The 24160-nt window shown below is 38.8% G+C and overlaps 1 protein-coding gene across 1 annotated transcript in view; it reads left to right on the top strand.

The window, feature by feature from the left end:
* The window catches only part of LOC126282217 (katanin p60 ATPase-containing subunit A-like 2), a 197799-nt gene that overhangs the window by 52102 nt on the left and 121537 nt on the right, over nt 1-24160 (top strand). The window contains exon 2 of the mRNA XM_049981765.1: nt 21676-21753. Within this exon, the coding sequence (XP_049837722.1) occupies nt 21697-21753 (57 nt within the window). The 5' untranslated portion in view covers nt 21676-21696. The remainder of the gene's footprint in view (nt 1-21675; nt 21754-24160) is intronic.

Here is a 24160-nt window from a genome sequence, read left to right on the forward strand (position 1 = left end):
ACTGTACAGTACAGGTACTGGGAACTACAGCAGCGTATTAAATTCCCCAGTTTTGATTGGGAGCTGGGAGCAGCCGGCAGCAGTTGGGGTATTTCGTGCCATACTGACAACAGATGTTCATGCAACAGGGCAGCGAGCAAATTGTTGGTGTTGATTCTATTGTTGTCTGCTTCATCACTGAGCTGTACTCTCCCTATCTATCTTTTGCAATGATGTTCTCATTATTTATCATTTATCATGTCAGAAAAAAAAGAAAGTAGATCGTTGCAACCTGTTTTTTTATTTTTATTTATTTATTTATGTTTTTTAAAAAAAGAGGCTCTGATTATTGGAAACAACTCAAACTATCGAGACTCGAACTATTGGGACTCTACTGTATGTAGGATTTATGTCAGACGGGATTAAAAAGTGTTCACATATGAAGTTTTAAAAAACAGAGCTAAATACAGTGAAAAAATGAAATAGTAAAGTGATAAAGCCCAAATCTATTACAGGACATACTTATATAGTAGTATGAATCTCCAAACATAGTGTATAATAGATTTAAACTCAGTCAATATATAAGACAGAACTTTAGAAATCACATCATCTTACACACAACTTTCTTGAGAAACCAAACACAATTATATAGTCATATGAACCTGCAAACATAGTATAGCATAGATTTAAACTCAGTCAATGGATAAGACAGAACTTTAGGAATCACATGATCTTGCACACTACATTCCTGACAAACAAAACATAATTATATAGTCATATGAATCTGCCAACACAGTGTATATTTTCTTCCAGACTAGGGATCATTATACATCTATGTTCAAAGGTCCTGTCCTCTATACTAAAAGTTAAAAGTACCGGAGAGATTTTACCAATTTGATTTGCTTACCTGTAGCTCCTCTTTTCTTTACACCTACAATGGGCATTTCCACAAAAATCTTACTATTCTTAATCTTACTATTCTTAATCTATCTTCTGACTGATCAATCTTAACTTTAATGTAAGGACACACAAAATCTGAAAGACCTTCTCTGTTGTTAGACACTTCATGTAAAAGATCACTTTCAATTTCATCAAATGCTACATGCACACTGTCTTCACAGAGTTTTATCAACTTTGCTGGTATCATATCACTACTTCGGTTACTCATGTTTTCAGGTAAAGATTGGACACAATGAATGGATTCCATGGCACAACTAACATCGCTTGTTACAGAAGGAACACAAAACACATTATTGTCAAAATAATACTTCCTGTTTAGATATTCTTTCTCTTCATTCCATCAATATGGATACAAATTTTGGCTAACCGTAGCTAACTTATTCCAGAATGCACATTCATCTGCGTTATTATCAATCATCACCCATAAAAAATTCGAAAACTTTTCACCTTTATTCTCTAAGCTCACATATAACTTACGTTTACTGTTTGGATCATTATTCTGCATGACATTAATGGAAAACTGTTTTGACTGGACTGGTATTCCATGACTCTCACTTACATCATTGCATACATCACTTACCTTACCTGTATTGTCAACATCATTCACAAATAACTCTGAAACTTCATTATTCTTAAACTCCACAAATATCTGATACTCATCATCATCATTATATTCCTCCAAAATTACCTCACCAACAACATCACTAACAACACAAGTCACATCTCCATCAATGTCACTTATCTCACCTGCATTCATTTGCAATAAGCTACCAGCCTCAGACTTACAAACCTCAGTTACTTCACAGCTCTCATTAATATTTTCATCAAAATATCTAGTTCAGATACAATACAGTCATCACCTGATTTACATACACCAATAACACTGTTTTAGGACCAAGAGAAGAAATCATTATTGTGTACTACATCAAAATTCTAACTACTGACACATTTTGGTTTTTGATTAGTAGCTACATGACTATAATTAAACATAGTATCCCAAAACTTTTGATCAAAACTTAAATGAGAAATTTGATATTCCTTCTGTTCAATTTCAGATACATGTGCCATATCATTTACACTGTTATTATTGTCTAACTGCAAGTGTAAATTGGGGGTCCTGTGCTTGTTGTGTTTCGTCACCTCAAAACTGTGGACCTTCATTGAGGCGAACTGCCATTTCCTGAATAGTTACTTCTATGACGGTTTCTTCTATTAATTGCCCATAGTTATTTCCATAATTCCTATCATGCTGATGTTCAAAATTTTTGTCTCTATTAACATTTTGATCCTGATGGAATTTACCATTATCTCTGTTTCTGTAATTATTCCCATTGTGATTTCTATCATTCTGATTGTTATGGTACATACTTCTTTTTACTGTGCTATCCAGTCTGTCAAAATATAATAAAAATTGTTCAAGACAGTCGTCAGGTCCATGCACTAAATCTCACTGCCATCTTTCTGGTAATCTTTTTAGTGCATCAGTCAAGGTCATGTCATCAAATGGTTTGTCAAGGAGTGTTAATTTTTTTAAGTTGCTTCTTACAAAACTCTTTCAAAGTACTGTACCATCCCTATTCCTATTACACTCCTGGAAATTGAAATAAGAACACCGTGAATTCATTGTCCCAGGAAGGGGAAACTTTATTGACACATTCCTGGGGTCAGATACATCACATGATCACACTGACAGAACCACAGGCACATAGACACAGGCAACAGAGCATGCACAATGTCAGCACTAGTACAGTGTATATCCACATTTCGCAGCAATGCAGGCTGCTATTCTCCCATGAAGACGATCGTAGAGATGCTGGATGTAGTCCTGTGGAACGGCTTGCCATGCCATTTCCACCTGGTGCCTCAGTTGGACCAGCGATCGTGCTGGACGTGCAGACCGCGTGAGACGACGCTTCATCCAGTCCCAAACATGCTCAATGGGGGACAGATCCGGAGATCTTGCTGGCCAGGGTAGTTGACTTACACCTTCTAGAGCACGTTGGATGGCACGGGATACATGCGGACGTGCATTGTCCTGTTGGAACAGCAAGTTCCCTTGCCGGTCTAGGAATGGTAGAACGATGGGTTTGATGACGGTTTGGATGTACCGTGCACTATTCAGTGTCCCCTCGACGATCACCAGAGGTGTACGGCCAGTGTAGGACATCGCTCCCCACACAATGATGCCGGGTGTTGGCCCTGTGTGCCTCGGTCGTATGCAGTCCTGATTGTGGCGCTCACCTGCACGGCGCCAAACACGCATACGACCATCATTGGCACAAAGGCAGAAGCGACTCTCATCGCTGAAGATGACACGTCTCCATTCGTCCCTCCATTCACACTTGTCGTGACACCACTGGAGGCGGGCTGCACGATGTTGGGGCGTGAGCGGAAAACGGCCTAACGGTGTGCGGGACCGTAGCCCAGCTTCATGGAGACGGTTGTGAATGGTCCTCGCCGATACCCCAGGAGCAACAGTGTCCCTGATTTGCTGGGAAGTGGCGGTGCGGTCCCCTACGGCACTGCGTAAGATCCTACTGTCTTGGCGTGCATCCGTGCGTCGCTGCGGTCCGGTCCCAGGTCGACGGGCACGTGCACCTCTGCCGACCACTGGCGACAACATCGTTGTACTGTGGAGACCTCACGCCCCACGTGTTGAGCAATTCGGCGGTACGTCCACCCGGCCTCCCGCATGCCTACTATACACCCTCGCTCAAAGTCCGTCAACTGCACATACGGTTCATGTCCACGCTTTCGCGGCATGCTACCAGTGTTAAAGACTGCGATGGAGCTCCATATGCCACGGCAAACTGGCTGACACTGACGGCGGCGGTGCACAAATGCCGCGCAGCTAGCGCCATTCGACGGCCAACACCGGGGTTCCTGGTGTGTCCGCTGTGCCGTGCGTGTGATCATTGCTTGTACAGCCCTCTCGCAGTGTCCGGAGCAAGTATGGTGGGTCTGACACACCGGTGTCAATGTGTTCTTTTTTCCATTTCCAGGAGTGTATAAGGACCATTAAAAAATTCACTTTTAATTCCTCCCTGTTGAGCTTCTGACCGAAATTTATTTAAAAAACTTTTTCAAAACTTAGATACACAGACTTAAATTTAAATTTACCAATGATAGAGCTTCACCTTAAAGACTTCTTTTAACAAGTTTAATTTTTTGATTGTCATTCATGCCTGACACACAACTATCTCTACAGTGGTGCAGAAAATCTACTGGATGTAAATTGCCTGAGGGAACACTTTTGATTGGAGTGCTGGACCATGCAACACCATTGTTTGCACATAGGCTTTGGTTCACTTGAATTTCTTGAAATGCTGAAATTTTTTGGTCTGAAACAGTTACTTTAGACTGCATATTGTTTTCAACATTTAATTTTTTTTGGTTTAAACTAGCGATGTTTTGTTTCTCCTGCATCTGTATAGCACACTTAAGAATGTCCTATAATGCTACATTTGTATCTGCACAGGGTGTGATAATGCCACAGTACTGTCACTATCAGCACAGGCATAAGTGTGCTAGCCAATGATGGCTCAACTATAAAGCCCGGGATCTGAACCCTGAAAGAGCGAACAAAAGTGCACACCATCTGTGAGGGAGCAGAGAGTCTGAACAGTGGGTAACAGATGAACAGAGAAATAAACACTAGACATGATCATTATTAGTGACTGAACAACTACACATGCAGAACAGAGCCTGGCCAGAGACAAAGGCCAGGTCTAGGTACCTGAAATCAGCATAAGAACTGACAGGCATGACCTATAGTCATTGATAGACAAATACCTGGGCAGTAGTTATACCCAAACAATCCTTCATGCATGTTGTCCATGACAGCCTGTGGCACTACTTTGCTATGAGACCCATGCCATCTCATCTGTCTCCATATCAATGCCTGTTGGTTGGGGATACTAAGCAGTTAATACAATATCTGTGAGTCAAAATGTAATCAGTCAACTTATGCAAATTCCTGCGCCTTACAATACTGGAATGAAAACATAGGGTCAGATGTAATTCTGCAGGCTTTCGTGGCTGTTGTCACTGTAGTTAAGATCTTCTGGGTTATTAGGCCGCATCATATTTCCGCTAAAATGATTCCTCAGGGATCTTCTGGTGTCCACTTCTGCTACAATGCAGCCTAATGATCCAGATTTTAACTACAGTTAACTACGTAGGGTCAGACGGTAAAACACTGGCAGACTTTAGATCATTGGTAGAAATAGCAAAATGCAAACTATCTACAAAGGCTATTGCTTACAAAACACTTGTGTGACCTATTGTAGAGTATTGCTCTAGTGTGTAGGACCTGTACAAGATAGAACTAGCTGGCAATATTGAACATATACCGAGGGAGAAAGAACAGATTTGTTTAAACCATGGGAGAGTGGAATGAAGAATCTGAAAAAAATAATAATAATAAAAAAAAGAAACGGACTGGCAGATACTTGAAGATAAACACAAACTATTCTGTGAAAAGTAACAATATGCGAGAAGGAAAGTTGCTACTCACCATATAGCGGAGATGCTGAATCACAGATAAGCACAACAAAAAGACACAATTAAAGCTTTCAGCCATTAAGGGCTTCATCAATAATAGATACACATATGCACACACACACACACACACACACACACACAAACACACACACACACACACACACACACACACACATACACACACACACACACACACCTACTTAAAATTTGAAGAACCATAGGCCTATTAAGTGATGAATGCAGGATTATACTGCATCGCTCTAATATTGCTGCTGTAGGGGTCGTGAAAGCAAGACTAGGCTAATTACAGCACATGCGATGACATTTAAGACTCATTCTTCTTGCACTCCTTGCATGAATGGAATGGATAGAAGCCCTAATATCCAATACAGCAGGCAGTATCATCTGCCATGCAAATCATTGTCCTTTGAAGAATATAGATTTAAATGTAGGTGTAGGTGCCTGTGATTTAACTAAAGAAACTAAATCTCATTTCAGAATTTTCGAAGTTATGCAAGTGAGGTTGAAACTTCAATTTTGATGAAAGAAGCTCTGTATTTTAACGTAGTATGTACATTGAGTATAACAATAGTATACGCAAAATCTAAGTTTCTTAGTGAGATTACTGACCGATGGGTTGATAGAAATTAAATGTCAGTAATCAACATTGACACATATCCAGCCATTACCTCATTTAGGTAGCAGGCAACACTGTGACCATCCACACATGGAGTGACTGAAATGAAATGCAACAGGTAGGTGACCTAAATTGGCAAGTGGTTAGTGAATAGATAGCAATGCAGTTCTGCACATAGCATATCTCTGAAATGAGAAACAGTGTTGCCCTATGTGAGTGTGGAGGAAAGGGAGCAGTGTTTGTCACATCTGAGCATCTTTTTGTTACACTTTGCATGATGAGTACAGATTCAGCATCAAAAGAAGATGTGATTCTCTATTATTATTAAACCCATGTGAGGAAATGAAAAAAAATCTGGTTTGATCTGTATATCCAAAGAAATATAAACTGCAGGCTCTGTGTAGCAGCGAAGGAGTTGTAATAGACATATTTGAAATTCATAGCTTTTTATAGAATGACTAAACAGAGGTACAGTGATTTGGCACAGTTGATATCTTGAGATTTACACATGAGTAAATATAGTGATGGTTGTTATAATATTCCAAGTATGATTTACATATTTTTGTACATTTGCTCACATTGACATACCGGAAATGTTATTTTAAACAATAGATGAGCAATATACTACATACATGTACATGAATCCATGAATTTTTTCCCACTCCACACAATGCTTTTCAGGCAAATCCCTCCTGGAGTAGCCTGGAGCTTGTAATTGAATAAAATGTGATGTTGTTCCAGTTCCTGTACAAAGCTAGTATTCACAACCTGCTTGTTCATATTTTAAATTAAACCAATACTGAGCTATGTTGGGGGCTATGACATAACATAGACTGCTTGGCAATGGAGGCATTGAGTTGCTGGCAACCAGTTGGCAGCACGTTGAAAGAGAATTACCAGTGAGTCTCTCTGCAGTTGCGCTATCTGCAGAGATCTATTTAAGTATACAGGGAATTATTCACAATCATCTGGTTACCAACTCCTGTTGGCAGCAGGCATTTTTTAGTTGTTCTGTGTTGGTGGGCCTATGTTTAATGGGTCTAGCTTGTCAATGAATGTTTCCAAAATCAATTATGTATATTATATAATTACAGTGATCATTAACTTGGCATATCACTTCTGCTCTTGTAAATATATTTACGCTAAATACTGTTGTCTGTTAAATCATGTGAGCTTTCATCAGACATCTTTTGACACTGGTTGACATCATTTGATTTTTATCAGTTGCATCAGCCATCTCTGTGAGATTAGAGTGTACTTATAATACTTGTACAGCATACAACTCATTCTGTAGAAAACCATGTGTGGTATAGGGCCTAAACTATATGTTTTGGTATGATTTTTGGTATGATTTAGTGATGTATTGTATGGAGAATTTGAACATACCAACAGCCAGGCTACACCTTATAGTCAGCTTGACAATTGGACACCCAAGAACAGTACAAACAGTCAATTTGCCAAGAAGGCTTAAGATCACACATCAGAGTCCTCTATGGAGAGGAGATCTGTCAGAGTTTTAAGAAGCTGGATAAGCTTCATGACAGGAAAGAGTGTCTATCCACCTCTCTTGTCTTCCTGATGAGGTTCTGTGACCATAGCACCAAACCAAGATTCATGATGGTTGCCACCAAATAAAAACACAGCACCCACCAGATAACAGAACTAATCTGGACCTAATAATGGAAGAAATCTGGTACAAACATTAGTGACTGGATATAACGTCTAAAGAATTACCCACACACCACTTAGAGATGGCTTGTCTACTCTTGCATGATTCTTAGATATGTATTGACACTGTTTCTTGGGCTCAAGTGGACCAAGCTTGATGCAGTGCTAGTACCAAACAAGCCTCCAAGTTCAAACATCTGTCAGCAAGAGAACAAGAGCCACAAGAAGAGCAACAACAAACTATAATCAACGTCACAAGGAAAGAGATTGACAATATGGCAAAATCAGTTCTGGAAAAAGAGACTCAACTTCACACCTAGACCAACTGCTTTATCTGTTGCAGATTTCATCAGTGGAGCAGAAAAGGTTATTTCCACTATCCCCAATGGGGGAAAAAAAAAAAATAAAAAAAAAAAAAAAAAAAAAAAAACGGGGAAATGTGCCACATGCTTCTTTTGTCAGAGTACAATCACAAAATATACAGCCATACAGAAAATTGGAGATTAGACTCTACCAACAGAGGAAAGAACAAGACTATTGAGCTTTTATGCCAATCCCTGCCAAGGAAAAACAGTAAGAAGCTTCAACCATGAGCTTCTGTGCCACTAAGGCTCTACAGCTTACCAAAGGTTCACAAACGAGATGTTCCACTATGTCCAGTTGTGAGCACCGTGCGCACCTACATACCAGTTGGCCAAACATCTAACAGCAGTATTAAGCTCCTACATCGGTAAATGTCACCACCACATCATGAACTCTCTACAGTTCATTCAACAGCTGCAAGAGATGTGCGTTTATGACCAGGATCTTCTGATGAGCTTTGATTTGGTCCTCACCAGTGCACTGCATGCTGATTTGCTCAAGTTGATCAAAGAGAAATTCAACCTGGTAATCTCTTCAAATTTGTCCTCAACATCAACATTCTTTCTCTTCGGTGGTGACTATTACGAACTTGTCAGTGGGGGATTTCAAACAGAATCTCTGGAAATAGCTGCATTAAAGTCTACATGCTTTTTCAAATATACGTTTCATACATACATGGTATGGCAACATGGGTGTAAAAAGCTTCAGGAGCTCTTCAAAAATTTCAATTCTCAGTACTCCAGTATCAAACTTACCTTTGAGGTGGAAGAGAATGGTGACCTCTCTTTTTTTGCATCTTAGTTAAATGTAAACTGGATGGCACTGAAGGACACAATGTTGTATGGGAAAGCCATTCACATTGATGGTGTATCTCCATGCTTCCAGCTGCCATTGTCCTTCACAGTGTGAGAGTGTACTAAGTACACTGGTACACACGGCCTTTGCAATATTGGATAAAGAAAGCCTACCAAGGGAACTCAACCACCTTAACGAGGTACTCAACAAGAATTCATCATGCCTTCAGGTGGAAGGTACAGGCTCAGCAAGTAAACACAATGAGGAGGATAAGAAAATGGTGTACCTGCCATACTCTGACAAAGTATCGAACAAATTTGGCAGAATCCTGACTTCACGTAACATAAAATGCATTGTCCTTCCACTCCCAAAATGCATGAGCTGTTAGGCACAGCAAAAGATGACTTGGGCCTTCATAAACTGGGTGTTTATCCCATTCTATGTAAGTGTTGTAAGACACACATTGGGCAGACTGTGAGAACAATATAAGAAAGATGTTATATCTAAAAACAAAGATGCTGTGACTTACCAAACAAAAGCGCTGGCAGGTCAATAGACACACAAACAAACACAAACATACACACAAAATTCGAGCTTTTGCAACCGGTGGTTGCTTCATCAGGAAAGAGGGAAGGAGAGGGAGAGATGAAAGGATGTGGGTTTTAAGGGAGAGGGTAAGGAGTCATTCCAATCCCGGGAGCGGAAAGACAAATGTCTACTTGTGTCTGTGTATGTGCGGATGGACATGTGTGTGTGCGAGTGTATACCTATACTTTTTTTCCCCTAAGGTAAGTCTTTCTGCTCCCAGGATTGGAATGACTCCTTACCCTCTCCCTTAAAACTCACATCCTCTAGCGAATGAGGCAGGTACTGAAACTGAGAATAGGAAAGCAGAAGCTGAAATGCTTAACTTAATTATCAAATGTTCTCTTACAAAGGAAAACCCAGGAGAATCATTGTACCCCTGGAAAGATTAATGGAGTAAGTATTAGTGTCAGTGGCATTGAGAAACAACTGAAACCATTAAAATTGAATGAAACTCCAGGCTCTGATGCCATACCTGTCAGATTCTATACTGAATTTCTGGATGAGTTAGCCCCTTTTGTAGCTACATTCTATTGCAGATCCCTCCTTCTCCTTGTACAAAGGCACAGATCACACCCATCTACAAGATGGGTAGTAGAAGTCATCCACAAAACTACCTTATTAAATCCTTGACAATGATTTGTCATAGAGTCTTAGAACATATCGTGAGCTCAAACATAATGAAGTATCTTGAACAAAATGACCTCCTCAGTTCAAACCAGCATGGATTTCAAAAACATTATTCATGTGAAACCCGACTCACACTTTTCTCACATGATATACTGAAAGCTTTGGATCAAGGCAATCAGGTAGACACAGTGTTTATTGATTTCCAAAAAGCACTTGACTCAGTACCACACCTATGCTTATTGTCAAAAGCGCAATCTATGGGGTATCAAGGGAAATTTGTGACTGGATTGAGGACTCTTAGGTAGGAAGGAGACAGCATGTTATCTTGGATTGATAACTTCAGATGTGTCACAGGCAGTGGCGGATACATATGTGGGGCACACGGGGCACGCGTCCCTCCCCCTTGTGGGGCCGCCTGCATTGCCATCCACTCTGCCACCGCCAGTCAGCCTGCACACTATTCGTTCTTTTCTTTTAACAGTTGACTTGACTGAATTGAGTTATTGAGTAGTTATACTTTCCTATGTATCATGCGCGCCCATGTCAGCATATTTTATGTTTCTGTGTGGCACATAGATAGCTAACACATACCTACGAGAAAAGTTGTGGCCATTCTAGTGATCTCAGTATGTTATTCTGTCTGGCATTTGTTCAAGACAAGTTGGGAATATTCTACTGTTTTCTTTTACAGAGAACCTTCAATATGCAGCATTATAAATATGGACTATTCACTGAATAGGAAGCTAGTTTACATTCAGAAGCAGAAATATTAAGAGTGAAGAATGAATAAGTAGAAAGTCGTCTGTTTGTCCTAGATTTGACTATCCTACTTTGCACATGCTGTACAAAATATTTGCTTGTCTACCTGTGTCTATTGCTACAGTAGAAAGAAGTTTTTCAACATTGCGGTGTACAAAGACATGGCTGAGGTTGACAATGAAGGAGGATCAACTTATGGCTTAGCTCTGTTGAACACTCACCCTGACATTGATTGTCCTATTGATGATGTAATTAACCAACTTGCCAGGAGGAATAGGTGCATAGAATTCATCATTTAAGGTAGAGAACCACAATTGTAACTTTTTTTAAATAGTAAGATGGGATTGTCTTGTATATGTGTATAATCAGTTTAAATAAAACTTCCTTAAACTTTGCATGTGACTTGATTATTTTTTATCACAGTAAAAGTAAAGGTAGCTCAAGATATCTTTAGTGCCCCCTCCTTGATGTTTTTCTGTATCCGCCACTGGCCATGGGGAAGTGTGTTGGGACCCTTACTGTTCATTTTGTATATTAATGATCTTCTACATTTACATCTACATCCATACTCTGCAAGCCACCTGATGGTGTGTGGTGGAGGGTACCTTGAGTACCTCTATTGGTTCTCCCTTCTATTCCAGTCTCATATTGTTTGTGGAAAGAAGGATTGTTAGTATGCCTCTGCGTGGCTCTAATCTCTCTGATTTTATACTTGAGATGTATGTATGAGGGAGCAATATACTGCTTGACTTCTCAGTGAAGGTATGTTCTCAAAACTTCAACAAAACCCCATACCGAGCTGCTGAGCGTCTCTCGTGCAGAGTCTTCCACTGTAGTTTATCTATCATCTCCGTAGTGCTTTCGCGATTACTAAATGATCCTGTAATGAAGCGCATTGCTTTCCGTTGGATCTTCTCTATCTCTTCTATCAAGCCTATCTGGCTCAGATCCCACACTGCTGAGCAGTATTCAAGCAGTGGGTGAACAAGCGTACTGTAACCTACTTCCTATGTTTTCAGATTGCATTTCCTTAGGATTCTTCCAATGAATCTCAGTCTGGCATCTGCTTTACCGACGATCAACTTTATATGATCATTCCTTTTTAATCACTCCTAATGCATACTCCCAGATACCTGTAATTTATGGAATTGACTGCTTCCAGTTGCTGACCTGCTATATTCTAGCTAAATGATAAGGGATCTTTCTTTCTATGTATTCGCATCACATTACACTTGTCTACATTGAGATTCAATTGCCATTCCCTGCACCATGCGTCATTTAGTTGCAGATCCTCCTGCATTTCACTACAATTTTCCTTTGTTACAACTTCTCGATATACCACAGCATCATCCGCAAAAGGCCTCAGTGAACTACCGATATCATCCATAAGGTCATTTATGTATATTGTGAATAGCAACACTCCTACAACACTCCCCTGTGGCACACTTGAAATCACTCTTACTTCGGAAGACTTCTCTCCATTGAGAATGACATGCTGCGTTCTGTTATCTAGGAACTGTTCAATCCAATCACACAACTGGTCTCATAGTCCATATGCTCTTACTTTGTTCATTAAATGACTGTGGGGAACTGTATCAAATGCCTTGCAGAAGTCAAGAAACATGGCATCTACCTGGGAACCCATGTCTATGGCCCTCTGAGTCTCTTGGACGAATAGCGCAAGCTGGGTTTCACACGATCGTCATTTTCGAAACCCATGCTGATTCCTACAGAGGAGATTTCTAGTCTCCAGAAAAGTCATTATACTCAAACATAATACGTGTTCCAAAATTCTACAACTGATCGATGTTAGAGATATAGGTCTATAGTTCTGCACCACTGTTCGACGACCCTTCTTGAAAACAGGGATGACCTGTGTCCTTTTCCAATACTTTGGAATGATACACTCTTCTAGAGACCTACAGTACACCACTGCAAGAAGGGGGGCAAGTTCCTTTGCATACTCTGTGTAAAATCAAACTGGTATCCCATCAGGTCCAGTGGCCTTTCCTCTTTTGAGCAATTTTAATTGTTTCTCTATCCCTCTGTCGTCTTTTTCAATATCTACCATTTTGTCATCTGTGCAACAATCTAGAGAAGGAACTACAGTGCAGTCTTCCTCTGTGAAACAGCCTTGGAAAGAGGCATTTAGTATTTCGGCCTTTAGTCTGTCATCCTCTGTTTCAGTATCATTTTGGTCACAGTGTGTCTGGACATTTTGGTTTGATCCACCTACCACTTTGACATAGGACCAAAATTTCTTAGGATTTTCTGCCAAGTCAGTACATAGAACTTTACTTTCGAATTCATTGAACGCCTCTCGCATAGCCCTCCTCACATTACATTTCGCTTCATGTAATTTTTGTTGTCTGCAAGGCTTTGGCTATGTTCGTGTTTACTGTGAAGTTTATGTTTACTGTGAAGTTCCATTTGCTTCTGCAGCAGTTTTCTAACTCGGTTATTGTACCAAGGTGGCTCTTTTCCATCTCTTACAATCTTGCTTGGCACATACTCATCCAATGCATATTGTACAATGGTTTTGAACTTTGTCCACTGATCCTCAACACTATCTGTACTTGAGACAAAACTTTTGTGTTGAGCCATCAGGTACTCTTAAATCTGCTTTCTGTCACTTTTGCTAAACAGAAAAATCTTCCTACCTTTTTTTAATATTTCTATTTACGGCTGAAATCATCGATGCAGTAACCACTTTACGATCGCTGATTCCCTGTTCTGTGTTAACTGTTTCAAATAGGTCGGGTTTGTTTGTCACCAGAAGGTCTAACATGTTATTGCCATGAGTTGGTTCTCTGTTTAACTGCTCAAGGTAGTTTACAGATAAAGCACTTTAAAAAATTTCACTGGATTCTTTGTCCCTGCCACTCGTTATGAACGTCTGAGTCTCCTAGTCTATATCTGGCAAATTAAAATCTTCACCCAGAACTATAATTGGGCAGCTCATACAAATACCTGGGCATAAGACTTTAGAGGGATATGATCGTATAGGTTCAGTTATATGTAAAGCAGATGGTAGACTTCAGTTTATTGGTAGAATACTGGGTAAGTTCAATCAGTCTACAAAAGAGATTGCTTACAAATCACTCATGTAACTGGCTCTAGAATATTTCTCAAGTGTGTAGGAGTCATACCAGATAGGACTAACAGGGTATACTGAACATATACAGAGAAGGGCAGCACAAATGGTCACAGGTTTGTTTAATCCATGAGAGAGTGTCATTGTCACAGTGATACTGAAGCAACCAAACTGGCAGACTCTTGAAGCCAGATGTAAACTATCCTGAAAAAGTGTATTACCAAAGTTTCAAGAACTGGCTTTAAATGGTTACTCTAGGGATATACTACAACCCCCTATGTATTGCTCACATAGGGATCATTAGGATAAAATTAGAATAATTGCTGCACACCCAGAAGCATTCAAACAACCACTCTTCCTGCACTCTATATGTGAATGTACAATGGGACGTGCCTGCTGCCAAGCATGTCATGGTGATTTGCAGGGTATAGAATAGATGTAGATTAAAGCATTTCATACATTTTATTGTTATGATTATTAAAATCATGGGCATCTGTGATGGTTTAAAAGAATGGGTATATGGGTATAGGGAGGGGGAAGAGAGAGAGAGAGAGAGAGAGAGAGAGAGAGAGAGAGAGAGAGAGAGAGAGAGAGAGTGTGTGTTTGCAAACATTCCTACTGGTGACCAGTTTCTCTTTATTTTGGGATATACAGTCAGTCTAATGATCTATGTGTACCTGTGATGCACTTACTTGCACTTGTTTTCTTACAGAGTTGTATGTTGGTGGAAGTCAAGCACCTGTTGCACACCTATCAGCTGTATGTGAGTTATCAGCACAGTAGGTTATCATCTTGTACAGTTTCCAGCTGCTGGCCAGGTCTGTCTGGGACATAAACTTCTCTGATGTGTTATATCTTCCCTTCATTTCTCCATCTTCAGCTAGATCCAGTCTTCTCCTACCTTTTGCATGCAGTTCTATACTGCTTTCAGACACCTGTCTCTTTGCCTTTCTTGGTCTTTTTTATTTGCTTTAGCTCATATATCTCTCTAGATAGCAATCCTCTTCTCCTCCACTCACTTAACATCTCCATACCATCTAAGCTTTGACTCTTCTGTCCTGTTGTGTAATGGTTCTCCCATAACTAGTTTCCTGATCCTCTCATTCCTTAACCTGTCCATCTTTATCACTTCAACACTGTTTCTCAAGAATTCCATACCACTAGCATGCATTTTGCTTCTCTATCTTACTTTCATTACTCAAGCCCCCAAGGTATATGCCAGAATTGAAATGTAGTATGCCTGATATATAATGTGTTTGCAGTTTTAGTGACATTCTTATTCCATATCAGGCTGATAATATACTCCTCGGATGCATCTTGTTGTTTCCTCAGCAAATCAGTAGTAGATAATCCCTCTGCTTTCAAGAATGAAAGAAGCCTCAGAAAGATTTAGTAAATACTAAGCATTATTAAAAAATGTCACATAACTGTATCGATAAAAATATTGTACACAACAAATTAAATGTATCATTCTAATAAATAAATAACAAATTGTATAAACTTTCTAAAAAATTCAAGTAAAACAAAATGTTTGTCTGATTGTTTATGGCAGCTACCACAAATTGGTTATAATATGACATACAAAAAAGAAAAGATTTTATTTGCTCATCATAATTTATTAGTAGTGCATGAATAACTAATCAGGAATAAAAGAAGGGCTTAACTACAAGTTGAAAAAATATTGCTTTCCAACAATTGTGCTTTTAGTACCATTTCTATTGATTATGACATTACAATCAATAGAAACACCTTGGGCAATGCAGCAGATGACCACTGGCAGAGCACATTTTTCTTTACATGTGGGTTCACCTTAGATGAAGACAGTAAAGCTTACTATGGGTAAAACAATAAAAAAACTCCTGTAATATTATTATTTAGCTGCAGGAGGCTTGGTCTTGTACTCTCTTTTACTTATGAAGCAGTTTGTACCAACTGAAAATTGTGATCAGCAAAAGTATTGGAAAGTAAAATATGTATCAAAAAAGTGCAGACTACAGCTCCTATTACATGGGGATCAAATTTTATTAAAACTTGCAACAAATTTAAAAAGTTTGAGTGGAAGCTGCTTTGAAATTGCATTCAAAGAGTTCTTATCGACAAATGGTGTTTTTATAGTATTAAAGAATTCCTTTCATCATTTGTACAGATAGTACTTGTATCTACCAGTAATCAAGCTATGTAATTTTTATCTTTATTGTTTGTAAGTTATGAGAGGAAGTGCAAAATACATACATAATCAAAAACAAATTCTTGTATTTGTCTACAGAGAGTCAATAAATAAATGCTCTGTGTACCTTCCTTGCTTCCTTCCTCCTGCATTGTATCTTGTACCAGTCAAGCAACAGAAATTAGAAGCCTTTGATCACATAACATATTTGCTCCACCACCCACTCACTGACCTGTAAGAGCCTACAATACCAAGCAAGATCTTCATTGTTGGACATGAGCAAGCGGTATAGGCACCATTTGTGTGAAGCAAGTATACTGTTGCCACATAAACCATCTTACTGTTAGACAGCTGTTCAGTATCATCTTTTCTTTATGAAGCTACTTGGACAAAATGACGCAGTGACAAAGGTGTTCATTTACTACCATGGGTGTAGGGAAGGGCTTTTTCTCGCAAATGGAAGACGAGAACACAAGGGGTGACATAACTCTTGTGTCTTGCCTGGTTAATTCTTAAACTATTTTTCTTATCCCTTTATTTTTTTCCGCTATCTCTATGCTTATGGTCTTGGCAGAAGCCTACTTCACACCTACAAGGTACACCTGTGGTGCAGGCACAATCATATCTAATGCTGATGATATGTTGGTGATGGTATCTGTGTATTACACATGAAAACTTGAAGCAAGTGCAAACTATATCCTTCTACTCACACTGTAATGGTACAGGAGTAACTGTTTAACAATAGATGGAAATAAAAATACATTTGTGTTGTCTAATGACATATTTTCCCTAAACCAGAATCCAGTACATAAGCTATAAAACAATCCAACTACTCAGAGTCCTGTTTGCAGATATTTAGGAGTTTTCCTTGATGATAGTAGATATTTTTGACACACATAGATACAGTTTGCCCAAAACACTTAAAATATAACGTAAAATTGCTTGCATCAGGACTGCAGTCTACAACTTACACCTGGAGGTTGTGGAGTCTACTGCTACACAGTGCTGATTTCCATTATGGATTCTGCAGCAAGAGCTTGGATGTACCACTCTGTATGGTACAGTGTAGAACCATCTTAAGCTGCATGTGGTCAGAAATTCTTCCCAAGTCAATAAGAGATCAAATGTAATGAGATATCTCAAACAAAATGATGATCTATCAACCAGCATGAATTCCAAAAATATCAGTAATGTGAAACCCAACTTTGGTCGCATGACATCCTGAAAGCCATTGATCAAGGTGACTAAGTAGATGCAGTATTTCTGAAATGCATTTGACTCAGTAGTACAGCTACACTTATTATTGAAAGTACAGTTGTGGGATACCAAGCAAAACTTGTGACTTTATTGAGGATTTCTTGGTTGGGACAATACAGTGTGTTATCTTGAATGGAGAGACACTGACAGATGTAGAATTAATTTCAGGTGCACCTCAGGGAAGTGTGCTAGAAACCTTCCTGTCCTTGTTGTATATTAGTGAATTGCAGACAATGTTAATACATAAAAAATCTACCCATCAAGTGGTAGCAGCAAAACAAAGCAGTAGAACACATATACAAGGTTTTAAGTGCTTTCAGAGCCATGGCTCCTTCATTTGACAGAAACATTGAAGGGGAAGGAAGAGGGGTGAAGGAAAAGGACTGGTGAGGTGTAAGAAAATGGGTAGAGTTTGGAAAAGTTGCCCAGAACTGCTGGTCAAGAGAGACTTACTGGACGGGATGAGAAGATCTCTCATCCTATCTAGTAACTCTTCCCTGACCTGGGGTTCTGGGCAACTTTTCTCAAAACTCACCAGTCCATTTCCTTCACCCTTCTTCCTTCTGCTTCAGCCCTTCAGCCAGAAGAAGAATCCACTAGCTCTGAAAGCTTGCAAGTCTGAATACTTTTTACATTGTGTTTTATTGGTGCCACTTGGTGAGTAGATTTTTTATCTGTACAATTATGTTCTATTTTCAGAAACTGATCATTTTTGTTAATTGTAACTTTAGACATTTTGCACATGATGCAGTTATATGCAACAAAGTACTGTCTGAAAAAAAGCTTGCAAATATTCAGTCAGATTTTGATAAGATTTTAGAATGGTGCAAAGGTTGATAACTTGATTTAAATGTTCAGAAATGTAAAACTGTGCACTTCACAAAATGAAAAACTATATTATCCTAATACTACAGTGTCAATAAATCATAATTTGAATTGTTCCTGGCTGTAACAATTTGTAGGGATGTGAAATGAGACAACCAAAGATGCTTAGTTGTGGGTAAGGCAGGAGGCAGATTTCAGTTCGCTGATAGAATACTAGGGAAATGCAGTCAGTCTATGAAGGAGATTCCTTATAAATCACTTGTGTGACTTGTGCTCGAATGTTGCTCAAGTGTGTGGAACTTACACCAAAAAGGATTAACTGTTGTGTCTGACTTCTTGGATACTGATGTGGCTAATAATAAGACATTTAATTAAAACACTCTGAGTAAGTAATATTTTATTAATCTCTACAAACTTATCTTTGTTGCCACACTCAGCTGTAGCTATGAAACTACACTTGTGGACTTCTGGTTCAGAACACACTAAATGAGCCATGATTACTGAGCGGTATTTCTTCTAGCACTATGTATTTGAATTGCACAGCAATAAGCCCTAATAACTGGTTCAATGAGAAATTTCACAGACCATGAACCTCAAAATGGTTTACAGAGTATGGATGTAGATGCAGGTGTGCTACACCAGTACAGACTCTCCACATCATTCTTGCAATATATGTCACTGACATCACAGAAGGATATCAAATCATAAGATATTGCTTACAGCAATGTAAGATAAAGTATGAGAGATAATTATTAGCAAGTTACAGCTTCAAAAATGGAGTCTTTATGAGTTATAGTAGGATTTGGACAGTTGAAATACCAGGGGCTATATTCACACTCTCCTTCCAGACATGAGAAAGAGACTACAAATGAATCACATCTACCATAGCAGAAATATGGTGCATTTTCTAACAATACATAGGTTGTATCTCATTTGCAAGGAGCAAAAAGTAGATCATTATCCTTGTCTGAATATCTGGCTCTCTTGAGCATCTGGTTTCTAGATACACTCTCCAAGAGTAATCTAGAACACATGACTATCTTCATGGTGAGACATAGTTTTTAGAAAGTGATTTCAAATTTAAGAAAAGAAAAAAACAAACTAGGGAACTGATGAGGGTGATGAAAAATGTTTTTGGGTAGTTAATGTAATTCAAAATATTTATTGAACATTCAGTATTTTCTATACAAGTGGCCTCATCAAAAAATACAGTGGAGTCAATAATCAGTTTAATAGTATAGTAACTAATACGCATAGGCACAGAAAATAAAATACTTACATAACAATTCAAGGAACTTTTGTATCAGTTATGAAAAATACATCTTAGAATGATTAATTTCTAAGAATGCTTTGAGTGGCTTGAATTCATTGCACCTTATGTGTACTCTCTTGTGTATATTTGATGGTACTGGATGAACTGTGAGTGACAACTTGTTAAAATTTTTTATTCTTAACTGCTTGTGGTTATAATGGATGAGGAACTTTTGAAGCAGCAAAATGAACCAGGTAGCTGTTCCTAGTATCATGTACAGTTACATCATACTTCATGGCAAATTTTTCCATATTTTCTGTTGTGGTGCCACTGCCTTTTTAACCTGGTATCTGTGATATGTGGCCAATGAAATGGAAAGTGGTCATTTCAGTCTGATGCAAGAAGCTATGGGAAGCCAAGCTTATGTGATGAAAAGTTCAGTTCTGGCACAATAGCAGGGGTAATTACCACACGTCAAGCCTCAAAGCAGCTGCCAGGGCTGGAATATTGGTCACACAGCAAAGTGCAGGGGTCACACCATCACAGTGATGATCTGGGTTACTTCATGTCCAGATCTGGCTCTGTATTGCTTCATTGGCATGTGCAAGAAAGAATGGTGTGCTATAATAATAGGGATGAAATGAGCAACCATAAGTATCGTGTGTTCTAGCTATGCAGCGCCTGTCACCACCTGCAGTCAGCTCTGAGATGTACTCCACACCAGTGACCAACCTCAGCATCACCCAACTTACTGCTATTAGATGCCATCTGTAGTAACTGCAGTACCACAGACTACACCTAGCCCTGATTCTGCTGGGAACTGAGTTGGTGCCTTCCAGCTAGGCACCACTGCTGGCTGACTTCTACCAACTTCAGGATACTTATCCAGGGATCCGAGGTTTACATCTACGTCTTACCCCCTGCTGAGCCACCACTTGCCCTGTGCACACACACTTTGCTGCTACAGGCTTGCATTGGTGGGTCACTGTTGCTTCATCTTATGCTGGGATCCTTGGTTCACCTTAGCATAGATGAGTGCTTGCACTGAGATGTGCATCTGTGTCAACAGTGGTACCAACTTACTATGAAGTGTGCTGTAACTACTTGCTGGCCTCCTGCCTGGGACTGATAAGCCATTACATTCTCAATGGTGCTGACATCATAGCTTCATCACCATTACCATCTGCCTGGTATGCTCTGTGCACTGACCACATGCCTACATGCACATCACTAACAAGGATCAGCCTGCATCCCTACACACTGCCTGTAGCAAGAAAGCACTTTGACTGATATACTGAAAGCAGTGAATAAATGTGGGGCCACAGTCATAATATATTTCTTCAAAGTCAGTACTGCCATTAGACTGTTTTTATTTACAGTGCCACATTTACACTTACACAATCATGATTTTGGCTTCAAAGTGCCATTATCAAAAGTTTTAAGTGTTATAAATTGTCTAAGGTGGCATACTGTCATATTAGAATACACTATGAGATACATTATCTAAGAGTCAATATTTCTGGCAGGGCCTACTGCTTTGTTTCATTAGTGAGTACACCATCTTGAATTACTGTTTTTCACTGCTTCTATGACTTTGAGATGGTTGTCTACCTGGCTCTAGAACCTGCTGCCCTGCCAACCTTCCTGCCTTCTCATCATGACCTGCAACAAGATAAACAGACATTGTAGCCATCCCGACCCCATTGCACTGTATACATTAAAGAATCAAATATATATGAACTATGTGCTACCACTATGGTGAGACGCTTGAAGAGTTTCTCACAGGATTGTCTGGTTGCTAATTCTAATATACTTGTAACTGGATTCTGCTGCCATCTGGAAATAAACTTCAGTGCTGGGTAATGTGCCCTTATTACTGCTGTGCCCTGTAGATAAGAATGATAAAAACAATTGAGTGGTGCAGCAGTTCCTTGATAGACATTCATGATGATTTTTCTTTGTGCTATTGAAGATCTCTTCAGTTCCCTTTCTGTCTGTCCATGTAACCTTTATGGCTCTTTTCCAGTTCCATTCTTCCAAGACCTGGAGTCATTTTCTCTCTTGCTTCCATATTATGAAAGTTTCGACATTCTGTTTCCTGATGCTTAAACTAATATTACTTTGAGTCACTTACTGGTGGGGAGGGCATTAAAATTACAAAATATTTTCTCTAGCTGAAACTATATTTTTCTTTTTTCCAGGGAGAAGAACTTCAATCCATAATGTCTTTTGAGATAGCCTACAGTAGCTCAAAAGTAAACCATTGTGCAAGAATTGCAGTAAGTATTGATAAATCTGATCGCAAGTCCAATTGAAGATTTTTGAACATCTGTAACCATTTATGTTCAATTTGAAACATTAATTATTGCAGCTGTGTTTTATTAGCCTACTCTGCTACAAGTGCCTTCAGCTTTTGGATTATATAACTATCAGTAAAAGCTGATAGTTCTGTTAAGGCAGTCAGTGTTTTGTGCAGTTCAGTAATTACAGATCATACAGACTGTTTGAAAATTATATCAAAAAGGTTAAAGTGTTGTGCTAGGTACAAGAAACAACATATTTAAAATAGAAACTTATAGAAGCCTCAGCCAGTAACACTATAAAGTGATGAAAATGTAGGAAACAGCATCTGCCAACACAGCATCCAAGCAACACTTACTGTGGTCTTCACCATTGGACACTTCAGCTTTGAGCAACATGACAGTTTTCTTTTATGTAAAGAAAATTAGACAAAAAATAGAAGGAAAGATTTATTATCTACTATGATGAAAAAAAGACGTGTAACAAGTGGAAATTTAGAAAGTGTTTTATTTACGCTCCTCGGGCATTGCCCCAAATGCCGGACACCTTTGTACCACATGATATATATGGTTAAAAGTACCTTGTATGGAGGAATGTTTTACAAGATATGTGAATAATCAGTGTATATTAAGTCCAGTTCCACTGAGTTTCATAAATCACAATCTTAAAATATCCCCAGAGAAAGTTGGGCAGCAGATTTCATTCAGGTGGCTGACATGATAGTAGTTGTTGAGTTCCCATATTTTCTTGGTTATTCTCTGTCTCTTTTCCACCAGAAATATTTGTAAGAATTTATACCAAGAAAGGAGTAATACAACTACCTTATTTTTGTGTATGTAGAAGCCACATTTCTTCACTTATGTTTTCTGGGATCTCTCTATTTTTCTCTGTCTCTCTCCCATTTTAGTGAACAACACTAATATACGTATTTTCTTGTCAATATGATGAACTACCTTTCTTCACTATTGGTCCAGCTTTCATTTCAACACAAGTAGTGCATATATGTGATCAACAGCTGTGCATGTCTTTATGTTAACTGGCTTGATTATCACAAGATTTTTAGTATCCTGGAAGGAATTTTCACAAGTACATTTATGTATGATGTCTCAAAAAATGATGTTTCTTAATTAGCAAAATTGATTCAGGCATTCATTTTGGAGTTAACTATTTTTAAATTTTCGTTAGTTTGGTACAATCTCTTGCCTGCTGTTGACAGTTGCAACTTATAGACATGTATTCTTTATTTAAAATACAGTACATTTCATTTGGTTGCATTGTTACACCCATATTCTGTTCTGAATGAATGTATTATAGTTTCTTAATTATGTCAGTTTTTAACTTAATTTGGAAGGAGCTACTTGAGTCATTGAGCATCTAGTGACATTTTTTATTCATTAATTTGTTCACACTTTGTGTTCAGCACATTTCATCATGGTGGAGAATACAGAAAGAAGGAAGTAAAATGAACACAGAATTCCTTCTTTAGGATAGACAGCAATGTTAAGATCAATTAACAGAGAAATTCAACTCTAATAACTAGATTAAGAATTCTTTTGATAGGAAGTATGCAGCACGTTATCTTGGATGGAAAGTCATTAACAGCTGTTGTAGTTACTTGGGGTTTGCCCCATAAATGTGTGTTGGTATTCTTGCTGTTCATGTTGAATATTGACTACTTTTCCCAGATGATGCAGTTATCTACAGTGAAGTGCTTTCTGAAAGAAGCCACACAGATATTCAGTCAGATCTTGATAGTATTTCAAAGTGGTGCAAAGGCTGTGAACTTACTTTAAAAGTTCATAAATGTGAAACTCCAAACTTCACAAAATGAAGAATTGTAGTAATTTATGACTATAATATCAATGGGGCACAGCTGAAGTCACTCAAGTCATACAAATACCCAAGTGTAACACTTTGTAGGGATGTGAAATGGAATGACCACATAGACTGAGTCAGAGGTAAAGCAAGTAGTAGGTATCAATTTATTGGGGGTATACTAGCAATATGCAATCAATCTAAAAACAAGACTGTTTACAAATCACTTGTATGACCCATGCAAGATATTGATAAAATGTGTCAGACATGTGTCACATAGGACTGACAGGGGATATGGAATGTATACAGAGAAGGGCAGTATGAATGACATAGGTTTGTTTGACTTGTGGCAAAGTGTCGCAGGAATGCTAAATAAACTGAACTGGCAGACTCATGAAGGTAATGTAAATTATCCTGAGAAAGCTGACTTACAAAGTGTCAAGAGTGGCTTTAAATAATTACTCTAAGAAAGTACTACAACCTTACATATAGAGATGGTACAAACAAGATTAGATTAACTACAGTATGCACGGAGGAATTTAAACAATTCATTCTTTCCATGATCTGTAA

This window comes from Schistocerca gregaria, chromosome 7 (assembly GCF_023897955.1).
Source record: "Schistocerca gregaria isolate iqSchGreg1 chromosome 7, iqSchGreg1.2, whole genome shotgun sequence".
NCBI lineage: Eukaryota > Metazoa > Arthropoda > Insecta > Orthoptera > Acrididae > Schistocerca > Schistocerca gregaria.